At 39.1% G+C, this 21971-nt stretch overlaps 1 protein-coding gene across 3 annotated transcripts in view; it reads left to right on the top strand.

The window, feature by feature from the left end:
* The window catches only part of UHRF2 (ubiquitin like with PHD and ring finger domains 2), a 93831-nt gene that overhangs the window by 33199 nt on the left and 38661 nt on the right, over nt 1–21971 (top strand). For all 3 annotated transcript variants that reach the window (XR_008504530.2, XM_054500811.2, XM_054500812.2), the window contains exon 4: nt 14039–14257. Coding sequence is in view for 2 of the 3 variants with exons in the window: in XM_054500811.2 (XP_054356786.1) it covers nt 14039–14257 (219 nt within the window). In the remaining variant the exon portion in view is untranslated. The remainder of the gene's footprint in view (nt 1–14038; nt 14258–21971) is intronic.

The following is a 21971-nucleotide window of genomic DNA, read 5'->3' as shown; positions in this document are numbered from 1 at the left end:
TTTAGCATGTTGGCCAGGCTGGTCTCACTCATGGCCTCAAGTGATCCACCTGCCTCAGCCTCCCAAAGTGCTGGGATTACAGGCGTGAGCCACCATGCCTGGCCTAATTTTTTTTAATTTTTAGTAGAAGCAGGGTTTCGCCATGTTGCCCAGGCTAGTCTCAAACTCGTGGCTGAAGTGATTCGTCTGCTTCAGCCCCGGTCTACATACTCTTAAATAATGCTTAGATCTGAGCACGGTGGCTTATACCTGTAATCCCAGCAGTGTGGGAGGCCAAGGCGGGTGGATCACTTGAGGACAGGCGTTTGAGACCAGCCTGGCTAACGTGGTGAAACCCCATCTCTATACGAAAATTTGCGTGGCGTGGTGGTGCACACCTGTAGTCCCAGCTACTTGGGAGACTGAGGCAGGAGAATCACTTGAACCCAAGAAGTGGGGATTACAGAGAGCCGAAATCGCGCCACTCCACTCCAGCCTGGGTGACAGAGTGAGACTCCGTCTCAAAAAGTAAATAAACAAACAAACAAATAATACTTAGAAGTTTTATTTTTGGCATACTTTTTGTTTTGAGACAGAGTCTCGCTCTGTCACCCAGGCTGGAGTGCAGTGGCGCAATCTCAGCTCACTGTAAGCTGCGCCTCCTGGGTTCACGCCATTCTCCTGCCTCAGCCTCCCAGGTAGCTGGGACCACAGGTGCCTGCTACCACACCCGGCTAATTTTTTTGTATTTTTAGTAGAGATGGGGTTTCACCATGTTAGCCAGGATGGTCTTGATCTCCTGACCTCGTGATCTGCCCGCCTCTGCCTCCCAAAGTGCTGGGATTACAGGCGTGAGCCACTGCGCCCAGCCAGCATACATATTTTTTTAACCTAATTATGTTGTTTCTACTATTAGCAAAATAGATGCCAGGCGGTCATACTTTATTATATATTTGATTAAGAGCTTTTTATATAAAAGCACATTTTTCTATTTAGTAAGTTGGACATGTTTCCAAACATTTGTAGGCCTGGTCTCTCCCAAACACTCTATATTTTGAACATGGTACTTGCTCCTCAATGAAAAATTGCTGTTATACAGTATGATGGAAATATGCATACCTAGCTTTGAGAGTACAAAGGTAGAGGAGATATTTTAGTTCCTGAAGGAGAACAGCAGTATACAAGGATAAAGAGGCAGAAAATATGGGGCTAACTGAGAGTAGATTAATATGGCTGGAGTGTAGAAAGCATATAGTGAGTAAGAAGAAATGAAACTAAAGGTAAATAAAGATTTCCAGTTAAACATGGCAGGTTAAGATACATGTTTCTTTCCACTCCTTCCTAAACCATCCTAGAAGACAGTAGAATAATAAATCCATAAACCCCTGAGGACAAACAAAAGGCACAGAAATCAAAACACAAGAGAAAGCAACAAGATTTTGGAAGGCACAACACTAATTAACATTGCCTAGTTTAGCAGGCCAGAGAAAACTGAAACCTCTGGACGAGAAGCCAACAAACAAAGCAAGCAAATTGGTGTTGGAGAACCTTGGGGAAGGCTCAGGCCTTGAATTCACTAGGTATTTTGGAGGAAGGCATGTGGAATAGAACTAAAAACAAGAGGATTGGTTAATTTGTATTAACATTTTAACCACTTTTAACCCTACCTAGTGTTTAAAACAGGAAAGAAGACACGCTCTCCAGGAAATAGGATTCAATATAGGAGGTAATGGAAGGAGATGCTAGCATGAAAGCTGTGGACCAGGCGTAAAGCCTACAAAGCCTACAATCTGGACAAAGCAAGGTATTCAGATTGGAATTTGACAGAGGCTCTAGAAGAAATGTTTCAAAGTTGCAAAAAGACAGAGTACCTAAGATGTCTGAACAGTTTTACAACTGTGTAGGAATGTAGATAAATTAATAATAGGTACATAGTAACAACCAAAAAGAGCAAGCAAACACTCAAAGAAAACACAGCTGTGGAAGGAAGGAAATGTAATTAAGCATACTTCATTACTTATCTGTGAATACTATTTAGTTAACATGTAAAAAATACTGATTTTACAAACTACATAGTTTCTATGTTTAAGAAGAAGAAAAAATTTGTCAACATCTGTTAAGTGTATGGATTCTAGAGCCAGATGATCAGTTTGAATAACGTCTCTGTTTTTATTACCGTCCAAATAAATAACTTCTATGCTTCATCTGTAAAATGGGGATAGAATAATGTCAAACAGTCCTAAGGTTTGTTATAAGTATATGTGAACACTTACTTAATGCAGTGCCATGTGTTAGTAATTATAAGAGGAGGATGGAGGCAAGTGAACTGTATTTGGTGAATGTTAAGAGTAACAGTTTAACAACAAAAAATACAAAGCATGGTGTTTGAAAATGTGGAGGTAAATAAGAATGGAAAGTTTTTGCCTCTTGAGTAACAGGAGTTAAGAATGTGGTAGGTTGTGGCAGTAGACAGACTACTTGTCTTCATTGTAAGCCTTGAATGTCACCTTTTAAAGTTTGTACACATAAGGAAAAACTTCAAAAAATAGGAAGAGCCTTTTGTGTTTAGCCAGTGTTTGGATTTTCAATTGCGTAGCATTTGTGTTTATTATGGAAATCTTTAAACATTTCAGAACAGCAATATGATGAGCCCATCACCTTGCTTTAACCATTATCAACTCATAGCCAATTTTGTCTTACCTTTACCAGCACCTTTAAGCACCACTGTATTATTTTGAAGCAAGTCCTGAACCTTATATGATTTCCATTGCAAATGGCCTCATATGTGGCCCTAGAAACTGTGGATCCTAAGAAGTAAAGGTCTTAAGAAAGACCTTTACTGACCAGCTGCAAGTAGTGCAGTTAGCTGATCGTCTTCAACTACAGCACTTTCTAACTCTGCCACAGTGTTTGAAGCAAAGTTGTGCTCTTTCTTGGCCTCCCTCAGCCAGTGACCAAGTGTGACAATGCTTCTAGATTTGGCAATTTCTGCCCAATGTTAATTTCACACCTGAGCTTACCATTAGACTGGCCAAGATGTTGTCAGAGTTGAACAACACTCAGGCTTTTCCTGTCCCTTCCTTCTTTCAAAATGATAGACCAGCATCATGGTCTAAGGGCTTTTAATGCCTAGTTCTCCTTTCTTTCCCTATCTTTCATAGGTGTTACCTTCATCTTGTCGTCTGTTTCCCAGAGTATCCAACGGACAAAATGGCTTAAAAAGGATTCTTTTTAGAGTTTGCAGAAAAGAGTTAACATCAGATCTGAGACTGGTATCCCTAAAATGGTCAGCTTATATGGGTTGGCCCTGGCCTGCTGTTTGGAAACCTTAGATTTCAGGAACATTCCCATTATTTTCTGATTAAAAATAGTTCTCTGTGCCTAAACTGTTTTTGCAAACAGTATGGTTTATGCTGAACACTTGCTTCTGGGAGTCTGGAATTCTGGTATGTGCTAGGCAGTACCTGTTATCAGCCCCTAATTACCTTGAACGCTCTCATCTGCCCTAGCAGACAATATTTCCCATGTGTTGTCACAGTTGGTTGTTGGAGGCATGCCCTGTGTGACTCTACTAGGAGATGAGAGCTTGTCTATTAGAGAGCTTGTGTCTGGTTTCCTCTGGTCACCTCATGTGCCTTTTCTACTACTAGGAGATGAGAGCTTGTGTCTTAGAGAGCTTGTGTCTGGTTTCCTCTGGTCACCTCATGTGCCTTTTCCCTTTGCTGATTTTGCTTTTCATTGTTGTTTGTTTTTTGTTTGTTTTTTGACTGTATTAACTCAGCCATGGGTATAGCTTCATGCTGTAATGTGTAGAGGAGTCCTGTGAGTTCTACATCATTGAACCTGGGAATGGACTTGGAAACGCCGACATACAAAGTGTAACAACAAATGTCACATAAAATTCCCAATGATTCCTTAACATCAGATAACCAATCAATGTTCATAGTTCCTTAATTATCTATTTAAAAATGTACTTAGGTTGTTCACATAAGGATCAAAAACAAACCCCACCCATTACATTTAGTTGGTAAGTCTCGATCTACAGATTTCTTCCCCCTTTCCCCCCCTATTTATTTAAATAAACTGTGTCATTTGTCTTGTACAATTTTCTCAGTCTGGATTTTACTGATCACATTCCTGTAGTGATATTTGACACATTCTTCTGTTATGTGTTAGTTTCCTGAGAAGCTGATAATTACATCTAAAGTTTGATTTGATTTAAACTCTGTTAAATAGGACTACTTGAGAGAGAGTGTTTGTTTACCTATGGCATGGTATACCATCAGGAGACACATAATACTTTTCTGTGGTAAGATTCAGGTGTTGTCAGCCTGATACACTCAAAATTTGTTACCAGCTTGTATTGTAATTCCCTAGAATCCTTCAAAGGTTGACCATTGAGATTGATACTTTTAAGTAGTATTATGAACTTCCAGTGCCTTTTAACACCTATTTTTAACCTATCCCAGTTGTTACTTTGGTGCTTAGATTGTCTTGTCTTTAGCCTATGGAAGATCCTTCAAGTTTAAAGTGACATAATAGTTTTTGAATGTTTCTTTGTGTTCAGGTATAACAGAATGTTCCAGCCCTGGGTTCAGCCATGTCTAGGAATGCCAGTTATTTTGAATTGGAAATCGTATTTAGAGCACACAGTCTGTGCTGCTCATTGATATGTGTTTGGTCATGTTTCTAGGTCTTTTCATTGGAAAAGAACTAGGAAATACTTAAATATACCATGGTGAATATTGATATTTCCAATTAAATTTAGAGGAGGAAAGAGTTATAATTTAACCTCTGTGGTTTTATATTTATTTTCTCTTAACCTGAAAATCACAGTTCCTAATGATATCACTGATTTGCTTTATCCTACTCATGGTAGTTTCAGACTAACAATACTCTCATATTGCAAACAATAGGACTACTGAAAAGTTATGTGGTTTTTTTTTTTGTCTTTAGGAAATATATCATTTGGGCTGTCTAGTGAACTTGGTGTGCTTTCACATAACTTATAATTGTTTATCCTGGTGGTGTTAGGCTACCAGTTGTGTAGTTTCATTCATTTTGCTTTTGGTTTTTAGGGATTTCTCACATTTTGTTAATTGTGTTTATAATTATGTGACACATTACATAGTTCTGTAGTTAAATCTCCAAAACAAAATATAGTAAGAGAAATTGAGCTTCCATCCTGATTCCTTCTATCCTGTTTTTTTACCTAGTTTTGTTGTTGTTGTTGTTGTCGTTGTTGTTGTTGTTGTTTTGAGACAGAGTCTTGGTCTGTCACCAGGCTGGAGTGCAGTGGCACGATCTGGGCTTACTGCAGTCTCTGCCTCCCTGGGTTCAAGCGATTCTCCTGCCTCAGCCTCCCACCTAGTTATTTAAGTAACAATGTTAGTTTGGTTTATGCTTCTGTTTTAATAAAAGTGTATTGTGTATATATGCATTTGTATATACGCCGTATACCCATATCTAGTGTATATATGTGTATTTATATGTATATACACTAGATAGAAAATAGAAACTACACATACCGTTTGCACCTTATTTTTTTTAAGTTCGTATATCCTGGAGATCACTTCATAGTATATGTTTCTCATTTCTTTTTTATAGGAGCACAATATTCTATTATGTACCTGTATCGTGTTATCTTAAGGGTTTCTGTTATGGACGTTTGATTGTTTTTAGACCTGTTACAAATAGTGCAGCTATAAATAGCCTTGTGTATCTTTTCATCAGGATTTTATGTCCAGGATAGAGTCCTAGAGGTGGAATTCCTGGGTCAGAAAGTAAATGTGTAGACAGTGTGTCTGGTAATTAACAGATTCCCCTCTAAGAGGGGAAAATACCACTTTGTATTTGTCAGCAATATATGAGAGTACTTGCTTTCCCATAGCCTGTCAACAAATTGTAATCAAACTTCATAAAATATTTTAAGTAGGTCTGTGTCTTAGAATCTTCATTTTGGCAGAAGTATGATATGGATTGAAAGGTGTGATCCTAAAGATGGGGAAATGTGTTGGGCCTAGTCTGAGAAAGGTAGATTTTAACTAAGGAGATAGAGTTACGTTAAACAATCATTAACAGGTTATCGTAAGTGGGACTAAGTAACTGGATAAAGGCAATATAAGATAAATTGGAGATAACTCTTACACTTCTAAGAGCATGAAGGGTTTTTCTCAGAGAATACTGAGCACCAGCAGATTATGGGGTAGGGGGATTCCATTTTGGATGCTTTGCATTTGAAGTGCTTCTGGGACATTTCATTTCGGGGTGTAGATGGTTATATGAATCCAAAAAGTTTGGGCAAGAGTGGAGCTTTAGAGTTATCACTGTATATTTTAAAATACCTGTAGCTGAAGATGCCCAGGAAAATATTAGGTAACATTTGAGCACATAATAGGTTCCCGACTTTAAGAGTAGTTTTATGTTCCTTTTCTGTTTTTGTTTTTGTTTTTTTTCCCCTAGCAATTGACTTACTGTCTCCTTGGCTAGAATTTAAAAATGTATGCTTCGTTTTCATGACTTATCTTTTACAGACTTAACTATGTATGTGTGTGACTACAGATAGAATATATATAATCCACTACATAATTCTCTCCTGAGTTTGTACAAATTTAGTTTTGGTGCAGGAATAGCTTAAATTCCCTTGCCGTGGTGCCCTGTCTCCATATAAACATAACTGTATATACAATTTTAAAACTTTGTTGAGGTTCTCTACTTAGTTCAAAATCTTCCCATTCTGGGTATTTAATTTTGACAAAGTTAAGTTAATGGAGGTGGTTCTTTTGCCACTGAAATATGCTTTTTACCGTGTTATTTAAAAACATACAGAATGATGATAATGTGTTGTCCAAGTAATTTTCACTTTACAGCTGAGAAAGGAATATCATCTGAAATAGAACAGGTTTCTGTCTTACATGGACTTAAGAATATTGAGGCAGGAAATGAATTTACAACTGTGGAATTAGAAAAGCACTAAAAGATCTAGTTTAACCTCATTTTATAGATTGAGAAAAATGTTTGTTATTTTTTTGACCAAACCATTGTGAAACAACATGAATGTATAAATACCAGATGTTGGGCTACAGACTTTAAATTTAGGTTTGACCATTAAAAAATGGGATTGGCCAAGGCGGGCGGATCACGGGGTCAGGAGATTGAGACCATCCTGGCTAACATGGTGAAACCCCGTCTCTACTAAAAATACAGAAAACCAACCAGGAGTGGTGGCAGGCGCTTGTAGTCCCAGCTACTTGGGAGGCTGAGGCAGGAGAATTGCTTGAACCCGGGAGGCGGAGGTTACACTGAGCTGAGATCGTGCCATTGCACTCCAACCTGGGCAACAGAGTAAGACTCTGTCTCAAAAAAAAAAAAGTGGGGATTGAAATGGAGAAGAGTAGAACCATAGACATAATTTTGTACTTGTCAGGTTCCTTCTTTAAGATTATTTCTGCATAATAAAAAAATACTAACTGACATTTACTTACCCCCATTATGTACTGTTCTAAGTGATTTAAAAGACTTCTCATTTTAGTTCTCAAAACCACCATATGAGATACAGTTACCATTAGGTACATTTTACAGATTAGGAATATAGTCCAAAAGGTTTGGTAACTTTCCCAAGTATACACAGTGGCCAGAAGCTAAGTTGAGGGGTTGGTGGGAGGTTGAGGGAGAAGCTAAATTGGGAATCTAAAGCTAGGCAGGCTGAAAATAGAACATCTTTTGAGTGAAGACACCAGGATTGATACAAGGATCCAAAACCTTGTCACATGAGTTGAAGGAAATTCATTAAAAATGGTTTGAATTGGGAAAGATGGTGATTGAGGCTGGGAGGGACGTTTAGGCTAAGTGTTAGATCTGTTGTGGCAAGAGTGTGTCGATTTCTTCAGGACTTAAGGCGTAGAATGCGTTCCAAAAGCTTATCTTTGATTCAGTATCAAGTACCTTCTCTTTCCTATGTCAGAACTATGTGAACACAGAGTGGCTTTTCTTAGAGTTAAAACGCCCCCCAGCCCCCATCACCTACTGTAAGATCCCACACAGGATTAATATCTATTTAATCTAAGTGAGTTAGGTACACTATTAGAGTCCTGAGCTTACGTAGTCCTCATTTGATTTGGAAGAGCCAGAGCTAGCTGCTTCTAACTTCAGGCCCACTTTGGTTTTGAGCAGGCCACTCTTAGTTGGGTAACGGTTCAAGATTTCTTCCCTTAGTTTCTACCTTTTTAATGCTGCCTCACTAGGATATGATATTTAATATCATAAATACTAATTCCTGTATTTCTCTGGCACAGTGGGTTTTTAAACTTGAGCATGCATCAGAATCACTGAGGGGATTTGTAAATGTAGATTGCTGGACCTCATTTCCAGAGTTTCTGACTAAGGGTCTGAGATGGAGCCCAATAATTTGGATTTCTAGATGATGTTGATGCTGCTGATCTGGGGACCATACTTTGAGAACCACTGCTGTAGTAGCCTGGCCTACCTTTGATAGATTGCGCTTTTTAAGAGTAAGAACCAGATGTTACTCATTTCTTTGTCCCTCTACTACCTAAAATACATAGGAACAGCAGTTTTTTTGTTTTTTTTTTAATACTTTTAAGTTCTAGGGTACATGTGCACAACGAGCTCGTTTGTTACATATGCATACGTGTGCCATGTTGGTGTGCTGCACCCATTAACTTGTCATTTACGTTAGGTATATCTCCTAATGCTATCCCTCCCCACTCTCTCCACCCCACAACAGGCCCGGGTGTGTGATGTTCCCCTTCCTGTGTCCAGGTGTTCTCAGTGTTCTCATTGTTCAATTCCCACCTATGAGTGAGAGCATGCGGTGTTTGGTTTTTTGTCCTTGCGATAGTTTGCCGAGAATGATGGTTTCCAGCTTCATCCATGTCCCTACAAAGGACATGAACTCATCCTTTTTTATGGCTGCATAGTATTCCATGGTGTATAAGTGCCACATTTTCTTAATCCAGTCTATCATTGATGGACATTTGGGTTGGTTCCAAGTCTTTGCTATTGTGAATAGTGCTGCAATGAACATACTTGCAGAGCAGCAGGTCTTAATTTTACAGAAGCCATTGTGGACTGTTACTGATTTCTTTGGTCTGATGATATCAGGAAGTTAGGCCTAAAATTGAAGAACCTGGCTCAGCATGATTGCTTATGCCTGTAATCCAAGCACTTTGGGAGGCCAAGATGGGAGAATTGCTTGAGCCCAGGAGTCTGAGACCAGCCTGGGCAATATGGTGAGACCCTGTCTCCACAAAAAGTTTTAAAACTTGCCAGGCGTAGTGGCATGCATCTGTAGCTCCCACTTCTTGGGAAGCTGAGGTAAGAGGATTGCTTGAGCCTGGGAGGCCAATGCTGCAGCGGGCATGATCACACCACTGCACTCCAGCCTGGGTGATAGAGTGAGACCCTGTCTCTAAAAACAATAAATAAAAATACGTAAAATTGAAGAACCTTATAAAGCTTTAGGTTCAGGTCAGGTTAGGTTTGTAACACTTACTATTATGAAATATATGTACAGCCAAGATACTGCTAGAATTTTTACATGGTTTTACTTTCTGATGAAATTTCTTGGCTTTTTTCTTTTTAAAATGTTTCTAGAGAGCTGGCTACATATAAAAACTAGAATCTGTTTTTTCCTTTTTAATGATTGCCATTCTAACTGGCATGATATGGTATCTCAGTGTGGTTTTGATTTGCATTTCTCTAATGACCAGTGATGATGAGCTTTTTTTCGTATGTTTGTTGGCCACATAAATGTCTCCTTTTGAGAACTGTCTGTTCATATCCTTTGCCCACTTTTTGATGGGGTGGTTTGTTTTTTTTCTTGTAAAGTTGTTTAAGTTCTTTGTATATTCTGGATATTAGCCCTTTGTCAGATGGATAGATTGCAAAAATGTTCTCCCGTTCTGTAGGTTGCCTGTTCACTCTGATGGTAGTTTCTTTTGCTGTGCAGCAGCTCTTTAGTTTAATGAGATCCCTTTTGTCAATTTTGGCTTCTGTTGCCATTGCTTTTGGTGTTTTGGACATGGAGTCTTTGCCCATGCCTTTGTCCGGCATGGTATTGCTTAGGTTTTATTCTAGGGTTTTTATGGTTTTAGGTCTTACGTTTAAGTCTTTAATCCATCTTGAGTTAATTTTTATATAAGGTGTAAGGAAAGGGTCCAATTTCAGTTTTCCACATATGGCTAGCCAGTTTTCCCAGCGCCATTTATTAAATAGGGAATCCTTTCCCCATTTCTTGTTTTTGTCAAGATTGTCAAAGATCAGATGGTTGAAGATGTGTGGCGTTATTTCTGAGACCTCTGTTCAGTTCCATTGGTCTATATGTCTGTTTTGGTACCAGTACCATGCTGTTTTGGTTACTGTAGCCTTGTATAGCTTGAAGTCAGGTAGCATGATGCCACCAGCTTTGTTCTTTTTGCTTAGGATAGTCTTGGCTGTACGGGCCCTTTTTTAGTTCCATATGAAATTTAAAGTAATTTTTTCTAATTCTGTGAAGAAAGTCAATGGCAGTTTGATGGGGACAGCATTGAATCTATAAATTACTTTGGGCAGTATGGGCATTTTCACAATACTGATTCTTCCTATCCATGAGCATGGAATGTTGTTCTGTTTGTTTGTGTCCTCTCTTATTTCCTTGAGCAGTGGTTTGTAGTTCTTCTTGGTGAGGTCCTTCACATGCCTTGTAAGTTGTATTCCTAGGTATTTTATTCTCTTTGTAGCAATTGTGAATGGGAGTTCACTCATGATTTGGCTCTGTTTGTCTGTTATTGGCGTATAGGAATCCTTGTGATTTTTGCACATTGATTTTGTATCCTGAGACTTTGCTGAAGTTGCTTATCATCTTAAGAAGATTTTGGGCTGAGACGATGGGGTTTTCTAAATATACAATCATGTCATCTGCAATCAGAGACAATTTGACTTCCTCTCTCCTGTTTGAATACTTTCTTTCTCTTGCCTGATTGCCCTGGCCAGAACTTCCAATACTGTGTTGAATAGGAGTGGTGAGGGAGGGCATCCTTGTCTTGTGCCAGCTTTCAAAGGGAATGCTTCCAGTTTTTGCCCATTCAGTATGATACTGGTTATGGGTTTGTTATAAATAGCTCTTATTATTTTGAGATACATTCCATCAAAACCTAGTTTATTGAGAGTTTTTAGCACGAAGGGGTTGAATTTTGTAGAAGGCCTTTTCTGTGTCTGTTAAGATAATCATGTGATTTTTGTCATTGGTTCTGTTTATGTGATGGATTATGTTTATTGATTTGCATATGTTGAACCAGCCTTGCATCCCAAGGATGAAGCCGACTTTGATCATGGTGGATAAGCTTTTTGATATATGATGCTGGATTCGATTTGCCAGTGTTTTATCGAGGATTTTTGCATCAATGTTCATAGGGATATTGGCCTGAAGTTTTCTTTTTTTGTTGTGTCTCTGCCAGGTTTTGGTATCAGGATGATGTTGGCCTCATAAAATGAGTTAGGGAGGAGTCACTCTTTTCCTATTGTTTGGAATAGTTTCAGAAGAAATGGTACCCACCTCCTCTTTGTACCTCTGGTAGAATTCAGCTGTGAATCCGTCTGGTCCTAGGCTTCTTTTGGTTGGTAGGCTATAAATTACTGCCTCAATTTCGGAACTTGTTATTGGTCTATTTAGAGATTCGACTTCCTCCTGATTTAGTCTTAGGAGGGTGTATGTGTCCAGGAATTTATCCGTTTCTTCTAGATTTTCTAGTTTGTGTAGAGGTGTTTATAGTATTCTCTGATGGTAGTTTGTATTTCTGTGGGATCAGTGGTGATATCCCCTTTATCATTTTTTATTGTGTCTATTTGGTTCTTCTCTCTTTTCTTCTATATTAGTCTGGCTGGCAGTCTATTTTGCTGATCTTTTCAAAAAACCAGCTCCTGGATTGTTGATTTTTTTGTTTTGAAGGGCTTTTAATGTCTCTATCTCCTTCAGTTCTGCTCTCATCTTAGTTATTTCTTGTCTTCTGCTAGCTTTTGAATGTGTTTGCTCTTGCTTCTCTAGTTCTTTTAATGCTGGAGAGGATGTGGAGAAATAGGAACGCTTTTATACTGTTGGTGGGAGTGTAAATTAGTTCAACCATTGTGGAAGACAATTCCTCAAGGATCTAGAACCAGAAATACCATTTGACCCAGCAATCCCATTACTGGGTGGTGTATACCCAAAGGATTATAAATCATTCTACTATAAAGACACGTGCACACATATGTTTATTGCAGCACTGTTCACAATAGCAAAGACTTGGAACCAACCCAAATACCCGTCAATGATAGACTGGATAAAGAAAATGTGGCACATACACCATGGAATACTATGCAGCCATAAAAAAGGATGAGTTCCTGTCCTTTGCAGGGACATAGATGAAGCTGGAAACCATCATTCTCAGCACACTAACACAGGAACGGTAAACCAAACACCACATGTTCTCACTCATAAGTGGAAGTTGAACAATGAGAACCCATGGACACAGGGAGGGGAACATAACACAGCGGGGGCCTGTCGGAGGGTTGGGGGCTAGGGGAAGGATAGCATTAGGAGAAATACCTAATGTAGATGACGGGTTGATGGGTGTGTGTAGCAAACCACCATGGCACATGTATACCTAAGTAACAAACCTGCACGTTCTGCACAGGTATCCAAGAACTTATATTTAAAAAAAAGAAAGAAAGAAAGAAACTGGAATCTTTCCTTTCTCTTTCAGGGAAAATGAAGGCTATTGGAATATGCTAGGTTCATGTTCTTATAAGTATTGCAAATGGCAGAACTTGATGAACTTGTACAAAGATCAGAAAGAGGCCATCATCTAGTCCTATTAAAACTTAAACTTGGGGCCGGGTGCGGTGGCTCATGCCTGTAATCCTAGCACTTTGTGAGACTGAGGTGGGTGGATCACCTGAGGTCAGGAGTTCGAGACCAGCCTGGCCAACATGGCAAAACCCCGTCTCTACTAAAAATACAAAAATTAACCGGGAGTGGTGGCACATGCCTGTAATCCCAGCTACTTAGGAGGCTGAGGCAGGAGAATCACTCGAACCCAGGAGGTGGAGGTGGCGGTGAGCTGAGATCGCACCACTGCACTCCAGCCTGGCCGACAGAGTAAGACTCCATCTCATAAAACAAAACAAAAAACTTGATTGAGGCCTGACATGGTGGCTCACGCCGGTAGTCGCAGTACTTTGGTAGGCCAAGGCAGGGGGTTGCTTGAGGCCAGGAGTTCAAAACCAGCCTCATGAACATAGTAAGACCCTGCTTCTACAAAAGAAAAACATGTTAGCTGGGTGTGGTGGCATGTGCCTGTAGTACCAGCTACTCAGGCAGCTCAGGCTCGGGGATTTCTTGAGCCCAGGAGTTTGACGCTATAGTGAGCTATTATCATGTCACTGTACTGCAGCCTAGGTGGCAGAGTGAGACCTTGTCTCAGAAACCAAAACAAAACATGGGTTAAAAAAATGTAGAGCAAGAGCTTGTGTTTTTATCACCCTCCCCAGTCCCCTACTTTCCCAGCTAGCAATGAATGTCTTAATAAGACTTTAACAAGAATTGTTTTGCTCTGGGAAGTCAAATCATGAGTGTATATCATTTAAGTGCCATTACAAATATTCAGTCTCCCATTGCGAATATCTAGATTATAACAGTAATACGTGACTGAATAGATACATAACATATGGTTTATTCTAGAAAAATAGTATATAGCTCCCTCAAAGTAGTTGACTGTGGTTCTTGAATGTGGGCTGAACACTTACTTGCCTGACAACCTGCAAGCCATGAAGAGATCCACATCTCCAAGGCCTAGTGGGAATGGGGAGGCGGTTCATGCTCATACTTACAGAAACTACCCTGTAGGTATCACAGTACAGGTGAGAAACCAACATGAAGTAACACCTGCTATTTAAGGACACTGCAACCTATTTTACTCTTTCTCTTAGATGATTAACACAGCAAATTAGGTTTTTCTGTACATTGCATAAAACTTTAGTTGTCTTTGGTAATCATAAGCCATGTGGTTTTCTCTCTCCTCAGATACCCAGAAAGCGGTACTCTAGAAATGAATGTCAAGGATCTTAGACCACGAGCTAGAACCATTTTGAAATGGAATGAACTAAATGTTGGTGATGTGGTAATGGTTAATTATAATGTAGAAAGTCCTGGACAAAGAGGATTCTGGTTTGATGCAGAAATTACCACATTGAAGACAATCTCAAGGACCAAAAAAGAACTTCGTGTGAAAATTTTCCTGGGGTAAGATTGTCTTCACTGGTGCCGCTTAATTACTGAATTGATCAAGGAATGTATTTTTAGGTATTAAGCACGTATACCTTAGTAAAAAAAGATGGAGTCTATAAAAGATGGAAATTTCCATACTGAAGGAGAATATTTTTATAAATTCTTAAGAATTTTTAAAAGTTAAGAATGGCTTAGATCTTCAACTTTAAGGTTGGAGATACTGTTTGGAAGAATGTTGGAAATAACTGAGTGTTTTATTACAGAAGTTCTTCCTCGTAGAATTGTTATAGATTGAACAAAACCATATATAAAAGCATTTTAATAACTATAATTGCTATGAGGATCTGTGTTGATGTAATAGCGGTGGATGACTACTTAACCGGCTGTCTGCTGGACTTCTAAGACTAGCTGAAATTTTCCTTCATAGTCATTTTTCAACTTACAGAATTTAAACTTAATGAAGAGAATTCAGAATGCAAAATGTCACCTGAATCAAATCATTCAGATATTTCTATCATTTCTTTCTTTTCTTTTTTTTTCTGTCTTTCTGTCTCTCTCTCTGTCTCTCTGTCTCTCTCTCTCTCCCTCCCTCTCTCTCTCTCCCTCTCTCTCTCTCCCTCCCTCCCTCCCTCCCTCCCTCCCTCTCTCCCTGCCTCCCTCCCTCTCTCCCTCCCTCCCTCCCTCTCTCCCTCCCTCCCTCTCTCCCTCCCTCCCTCCCTCTCTCCCTCCCTCCCTCCCTCTCTCCCTCTCTCCCTTCCTCTCTCTCTCCCTCCCTCTCTCCCTCCCTCCCTCTCTCCCTCCCTCCCTCCCTCTCTCCCTCTCTCCCTCCCTCCCTCCCTCTCTCCCTCCCTCCCTCCCTCTCTCCCTCTCTCTTCCTCTCTCTCCCTCTCTCTTCCTCTCTCTCATCTCTTGTTCTGTCACCCAGGCTGGAGTGCAGTGGCATGATCTTGGCTCACTGTAACCTCTGCCTCTTGGGTTCATGCAATTCTCCTGCCTCAGCCTCCCAAGTAGCTGGGACTACAGGCGTATGACACCACGCCCACCTAACTTTTATATTTTTAGTAGAGATGGGGTTTCACCATGTTGGCCAGGCTGGTCTCGACTCCTGCCCTCAAGTGATGTACCCGCCTCTGCCTCCCAAAGTGTTGGGATTACATGTATGAGCCACTGCGCCCAACTTTCTATCATTAATTTTTTAAGAAATACTTCCAGATGTTTCCCAAAGTGATAAAGTACTAGGCATTATTTGAGTTACTTTTTTACACTTTGGAAAACATTGTCACTCTTTTTCTTTGTCTGCTGCTTCTGAATAATTTGCTGAATAGTCACTAATTTCCTTTTTAATAAAATCTGTTAATCATTTCCAGTTCTTTATTATCAGTAATTACATAAACATCCTTGTATATGCATTTTTGTGCATTTCTTTTCTTTAGAATAAATTGTTAGATTTGTTTTATTGAGCATTGAGGATTTTAGAATAACCCTGACAATTTTTGTTTTTTTAAAAAAAAAAGGAGAAACAGCTAAACGAATATTCATGTCAAGTTCTGATTAACTGGATTAGTGATACAAGGTGACAAATCTTGAAACAATGATTAAAAATCTAAAGCGAGGATAGGCAAGCTTATAGCCCACTAGCTGCCTATTTTTGTAAATAAAGTATCATTGGAACACAACAGTGGCCATTAATTTATGTATTGTCTGTGGCTATTTTTGTGCTCAACAGTATTGTTGAATAATTGCAACTGAGACCATCTAGCCTGCAAAGCCAAAACTACTTATTTTCTGTCTCTTCGTGGGAAAAGTTTGCTGACTCCTGAGATTTAAAAAAAAGAAAAAAAATGATGCGAGATGTTGAAAACTTATATTTTAGAGAACAGATTTCAGAACTTACAAACAAAAGTGTGATTCTATTGCTAGACTGAGGGTATAGCTCAATCACAGACTTCTAAACAACTTGAAACCCTGATATGGATGCAAATCATGAAGAAGGAGAAAGCCCCTAAATAAACTAGCTATGTTAGGAGCCTTATAACCTACTTGAGTGTTGGAAGTAGAAAGCATGTGTACACAATAGAATAACAGCACACATAGCATTGAGCTAAAAAAGCTTGTTATTAAAAAAAGATTTCCTGGCCGGGTGCAGTGGCTCATGCCTGTAATCCCAGCACTTTGGGAGACCAAGGCGGGCGAATCATGAGGTCAGGAGTTCGAGACCAGCCTGGCCAATATGATGAAACCCCATCTCTACTAAAAATACAAAAATTAGCTGGGTGTGGTGGCACGTACCTGTAGTCTCAGGTACATGGGAGGCTGAGGCAGAAGAACCACTTGAACCCGGGAGGCAGAGGTTGCAGTAAGCCGAGATCGTGCCATTGCACTCCAGCCTGGGCTACAGAGCGAGACTCTGTCTAAAAAAAAAAAAAAAAAGTTTTCCCAAGTGATCCTGAGGTATAGTTAAGAGTGGGAACACACTGGCTTTAGAAGTGGAACTAAGACTGAGTGGGCCAGGTGCAGTGGCTCACGCCTGTAATCCCAGCACTTTGGGAGGCCAGGGTGGGTGGATCACCTGAGGTCAGGAGATCAAGACAAGTCTGACCAACTAGTGAAACCCTGTCTCCACTAAAAAATACAAAATTAGCTGTATTCCTGCATGCCCGTAATCCCAGCTACTCGAAAGGCTGAGGCAGGAGAATCACTTGAACCTGGGAGGTGCAGATTGCCGTGAGCTGAGGTCATGCCATTGCACTCCAGCCTGGGCAACAAGAGTGAAACTTCGTCTCAATAAAAAAAAGACTTGAGTGGAAATTATGGATAGGCAGATACCGGCTTGATAAAGAGAACGGTTATGTGATAGCTATCCCAACGGTACAATAAAATGTAAAGTATTATTCTTTGTCATGAAAGTTTTTACTAGAAACATTAGGAACACAATAGCTAAAAAGGAGCCAGTGTGGCTTATGGATAGAAATTTTTTTTTTTTTTGGGAGATGGGGTCTCGCTCTGTTGCCCAGGCTGCATAACAGTGGCACGATCCCCGCTCACTGCAACCTCCGCCTCCTGGATTCAAGCAGTTCTCCTGCCCCAGCCACCGGAGTAGCTGGAACTACAGGCGCACGCCACCACGCCCATCTCATTTTTTGTATTTTAGTAGAGACAGGGTTTCACCTTGTTGTCCAGGCTGGTTTCGAACCCCTGAGCTCAGGCAGCCTGCCTGCCTCAGTCTCCCAAAGTGCTAGGATTATAGGTATGAGCCACCGTGTCCGGAGAAAAAAAATTTTTTTTTTTTTTAATGATTAGAAATCTTTCATCCTCACTGGTAAGAATGGATAAATAACAGGTTGAAAGAACAAATGCATTCTGCTGTTGATAGGCATTTTGGGGCTGTTAGAAACAGTGCTGCCATCACGTTCTTGTACCTATACCTATATCCTGGCACTTGTGTGCATTAGTTTCTGTAGGATGTATCATGCCTAGGATTAAAATTACTAGGTTGTAGAACCTGTGCATCTTCAACTTGAGTAGATAGAAACAAGTGTCTGTACCAGGTTACAGTTCTGCAACAGTATGAGAGTTCTTGTTGTTAGTTTTCTCATCCATGCTTAGTTTTTTCAGACTTCAGTTTCCACTAATCAGGTGGGTATGTAATAGTATTTCATTTTGGCTTTGATTTGCAATTCTCTGACTCCTAATGGGGTTGAGAATCTTTTCGTATTTTTGTTGACAAGTTGGATATATCTTTTGTGAGGACCTGGTTCCAATTTGGTGACTTTTTTTGTTGTTAATTAAATAATGTGTCTGATTCATTTTTAGGAGTTCTAATTATGGAGACTAGACTATTTCAGTTATATGTGGCAAAAATACCTTTTCTAATTCTGTGGCTTGTCTTTTTCTCCTTAAGATGTTTGAATAGTAGTTTTCTTAATTTTAATGCAGTTGAGGTTATCAAAGTTCAAGAAAGTTTTTTTTCCTTTATGCTTGTACTTTCTATGTCTTTCTTAAAGATACTCTTTTATTACCTTCTAAAAGCTTTGTGGTTTTGCCTTTCTTTAGGTCTTTAATTGACTTGGAGTAGATTTTTGTGTACAGTGTGAGGTAAGGGTCTAATTTAACTCAATACTTATGAATAAACATTTTTCCTAGCACTGTTTTGAAAAGCCCATTTCCCTCCCATTGATCTTCAGTATCACCTCTGTCATATCAAGAATCTTAGATTTGGTGAATCGTTCTGACTTCTCTATTCTGTACCGTGGGTCTGTTTTTTGTGTATCTTTGTATCAGTTCCACACTTTCATAATACAACAGAGCACATGATCCTGCCTTGTTCAAGTAGGTTTTATATGTTCTTAGCTCTGTGTACTTCCATTTGAATTTTCCAGTCATCTTTTCTCTTTCTGGTATATAGGAATACGAGTATCCTTTGATCTTGGATTCAGTAGCTTTACTAAATTTACTCATTTTAATTTACATGTAGATTGTTTCAAAACGTTTGGAATTATAATCATCTGTGAATTATTACATTTTTGTTTTGTCTTTTTCTTTACTTTTGATTTCTTCCTCTTGTCCTTATTCACCAGTTGGGCCCTGAATTACATTGTTGAAAATAAGTAGTGATAACAGGCATCTTTTTCCCCTGCTTTCCAAGAGAAAACACAAAATTTCATCAATAACTACAGTGTTTGATACAGGAATTTTGTAGATATGCTCTCCTAGATTTGGTTTGACAGTGTTCTGTGTAGGATTTTTACATTTGTATTAATGTGTGAAATTTGCATGTTAATTTTCCTATCTGACTGTCCTTCACGGATTTATGCTAGTTTCACAAAATGATTTGGAATCTTCTTTTTCTTGCGGTAGAGTTTTGTGTCCTTGTCTTGAATGTTTGGTAGAACTCCTCAATAAAGTCATCTGGGGCTGAGTTTTCTTTGTGGGAAAATTCTTTTATGCTCGACTCGGTTTCTGTAATGATCAGAGGACTTTTCATGTTTTCTGTTTCTTGAACTAGAATTTAATTTTCTAGGAATTTATCCATTGCATCTAAATTTTAAAATCTGTTGTCATAAGTTTTTTTGGTACCTACATCTTTTTAATGTGTTAATCTGTTACGATGTTTTTTATTTCTGAATTTAGTTTGTGACTTTTTGACCATTCTCACCAGAGGTTTATCAGTTTTATTAGACTTTTACAAAGAACTAACCTTCAGCTTTGATCCTCTCTATTGTATTGAAGGTGCAAAGGAAGAAGCAAATAGAGGACATGATTTTTAATCTGCCTTGGAGATTTGATAAGGGAACTTGGAGTTAAAGTTCATGCTTGTTTCTGTTTTTAATTTGTGAGTACCAAAAAGTACATATGCTTGAACTAATTCTAGTTATCAAATTCTATTTTCATGTTGTCATTTTCTATTTATTTTAGCTTTGAAAAAAATTGAAAACAAGTTTGGGATTCAGAAACATTTTTAAAAATAATTTGTTCACTTACTATTGTAATATAATATTTACTACCATGTGAAGTTATGCTGATTTAGATATTTCCAAGTAAAGTAGTATTTGAATCCTATAGGAAGAAAATTAATTTACCTTATTAAAACTACAGATAAAGGCCGAGCATGGTGGCTTGTGCCTGTAATCCTAGCACTTTGGGAGGCCGAGGCGGGCGGATCAGTTGAGGTCAGGAGTTCGAGACCAGCCTGGCCAGCAGGGTGAAACCTCATCTGTACTAAAAATATAAAAATTATGGCCAGGTATGGTGGCTCACACCTGTAGTCCCAGCACTTTGGGAGGCTGAGGCAAGCGGATTACCTGAGGTCAGGAGTTCTAGACCAACCTGGGCAACGTGGTGAAACGCCATCTCTACTAAAAATATAAAAATGTTAGCTGGGCATGCTGGTCCATGCCTGTAATTCCAAGTCCTTGGGAGGCTGAGGCAGGAGAATCGCTTTAACCCAGGAGGCTGAGGTTGTAGTGAGCAGAGATCACGCCACTGTATCCAGCCTGGGTGACAAAGTGAGACTCTATCTCAAAAAAAATAATAAAAAAAAGAAAAAGCTACAGATGCATTTTAGATTCAGTGTCATTTTTACGGAGTTTTATTTATTTACTAAATTTTTTTCATACTTAAGAAATTTCTATAGTGATATACTTCTTATTGAACATCCTTTTTGCAGAATATATACTTAATGTGCATATCAAGTTATAAGTCACTGGTCACTGTGCTTCGGCCATGCTGGCCTCCTTGTGTTGCTCGATCACGCAAACATGCTCCTGCCTTGGGGCCTTTGTACTTGATGTTCTCTCCTACACAGATACTCATTTGGCTTACTGTGTCTCTTATTTCAGTTCTCTGCTCAAAAGTATCTTCAGAGTTACCTTTCTTGATCACCCTTTTTAAAATCACATACATACCAGACATAAGCTACTTAAATTCTCCCTTACTCTGACTTCTTCTGAATTCTGAATTCTTTATTTTATTTATTATCACCCCATTTGTATTAGTTTCCTATTGCTGCTACAACAAATTGCCACAAACATAGTAGCTTAAACAATAAAGCGTACTACAGTTTGGAGGTTAGAAATGTTAAATGGATTTGGATTTCACTAGGCAAAAATCATTGTTAGCAGGGATATGATTCAGTTTTGTAGACTCCAAGGGAGAACCCATTTTCTTCCCTTTACCATATTTCAGAGGCCTCCCACATGCCTTAGCTTGTTACCTGCTTTCTCCACCTTCAAAGCCAACAATGTTGCATCTCTTTGACAGTTCTTTTTGTGGCTACATCCCCTTCATATTCTCTCCTCTGCCTCCCCTTCCCCTGTGATTAATTGGATCTGCGTGGATAATCTTCCCATTTCAAGGTTTTTTATGTGCAAAGTCTTTTTTGCCATATGAGGTAACATATTTATAGGTTCCTGGAATTAGGACATGAACCTCTTTGGGGCCCATTGTTCTGCCTGTCATACCACTGGAATGTTAATGCTTTGTTTGTTTTGTTTGCTGTTGTGTGCCAGGCCCTGTTCTAGGCACTAGTTACAATAGATTTTCAGTACAGTATTTCATAGATTCCGAGAGAATAGTTTTTTGTTGTTTTTTTGTTTTTTTTTTTTTTTTGTATTTTAACATCTCAAATAAAAATGTATCTTAAATTTGCTGTTGGGCTGACAGAAGTTGAATTCGTTCAAAGATTTGAATTTGCTTGTTTACTAGCCACTTAGGAGTGCCATTTAACTTGAACTTAAATTCTCTGCCTGAGCCTTTTTAGACCACATAGGTAGCATGAATTCAGGCCTCTGAACCGGACTGAATCCTAGCTTATCATTTAATTCTTGGAGGATGCTTTTTTTTCCTTATACCCAGTGGCAGTATTGAAACAAGAATGTTTCTTTATCTGCAAGGTGGTTTATTTCTCACTTTAACTGTGAGAACGGGTTGGTGTCTAAGCTTTATTTGAAGGTGTTCCTTAGACACCTCATCACAGTCTTTTTCTTACTTGAAATTACATAATGTGTCTTATAGTTGCTGATTACCATTTGGTGTCCCAGCTTTATTTGGGAATTCTTAGACTGCCTGATTTCAGTCTAGTTTCTTTTTTATTAGCACATAAATTGTTTTACAATTATCGGCCTATTAGATTCAGTGAAATAGGATATTTGTTGGGGAATGAATTGATTATATGCATGTTTTTATTATGATCAATGGCGTTTAGTTTTGTGCATAAAGAGTGTCTTGATAA

Source organism: Pongo pygmaeus, chromosome 13, assembly GCF_028885625.2.
Source record: "Pongo pygmaeus isolate AG05252 chromosome 13, NHGRI_mPonPyg2-v2.0_pri, whole genome shotgun sequence".
NCBI lineage: Eukaryota > Metazoa > Chordata > Mammalia > Primates > Hominidae > Pongo > Pongo pygmaeus.
This window is presented reverse-complemented; position numbering and strand designations above follow the sequence as displayed.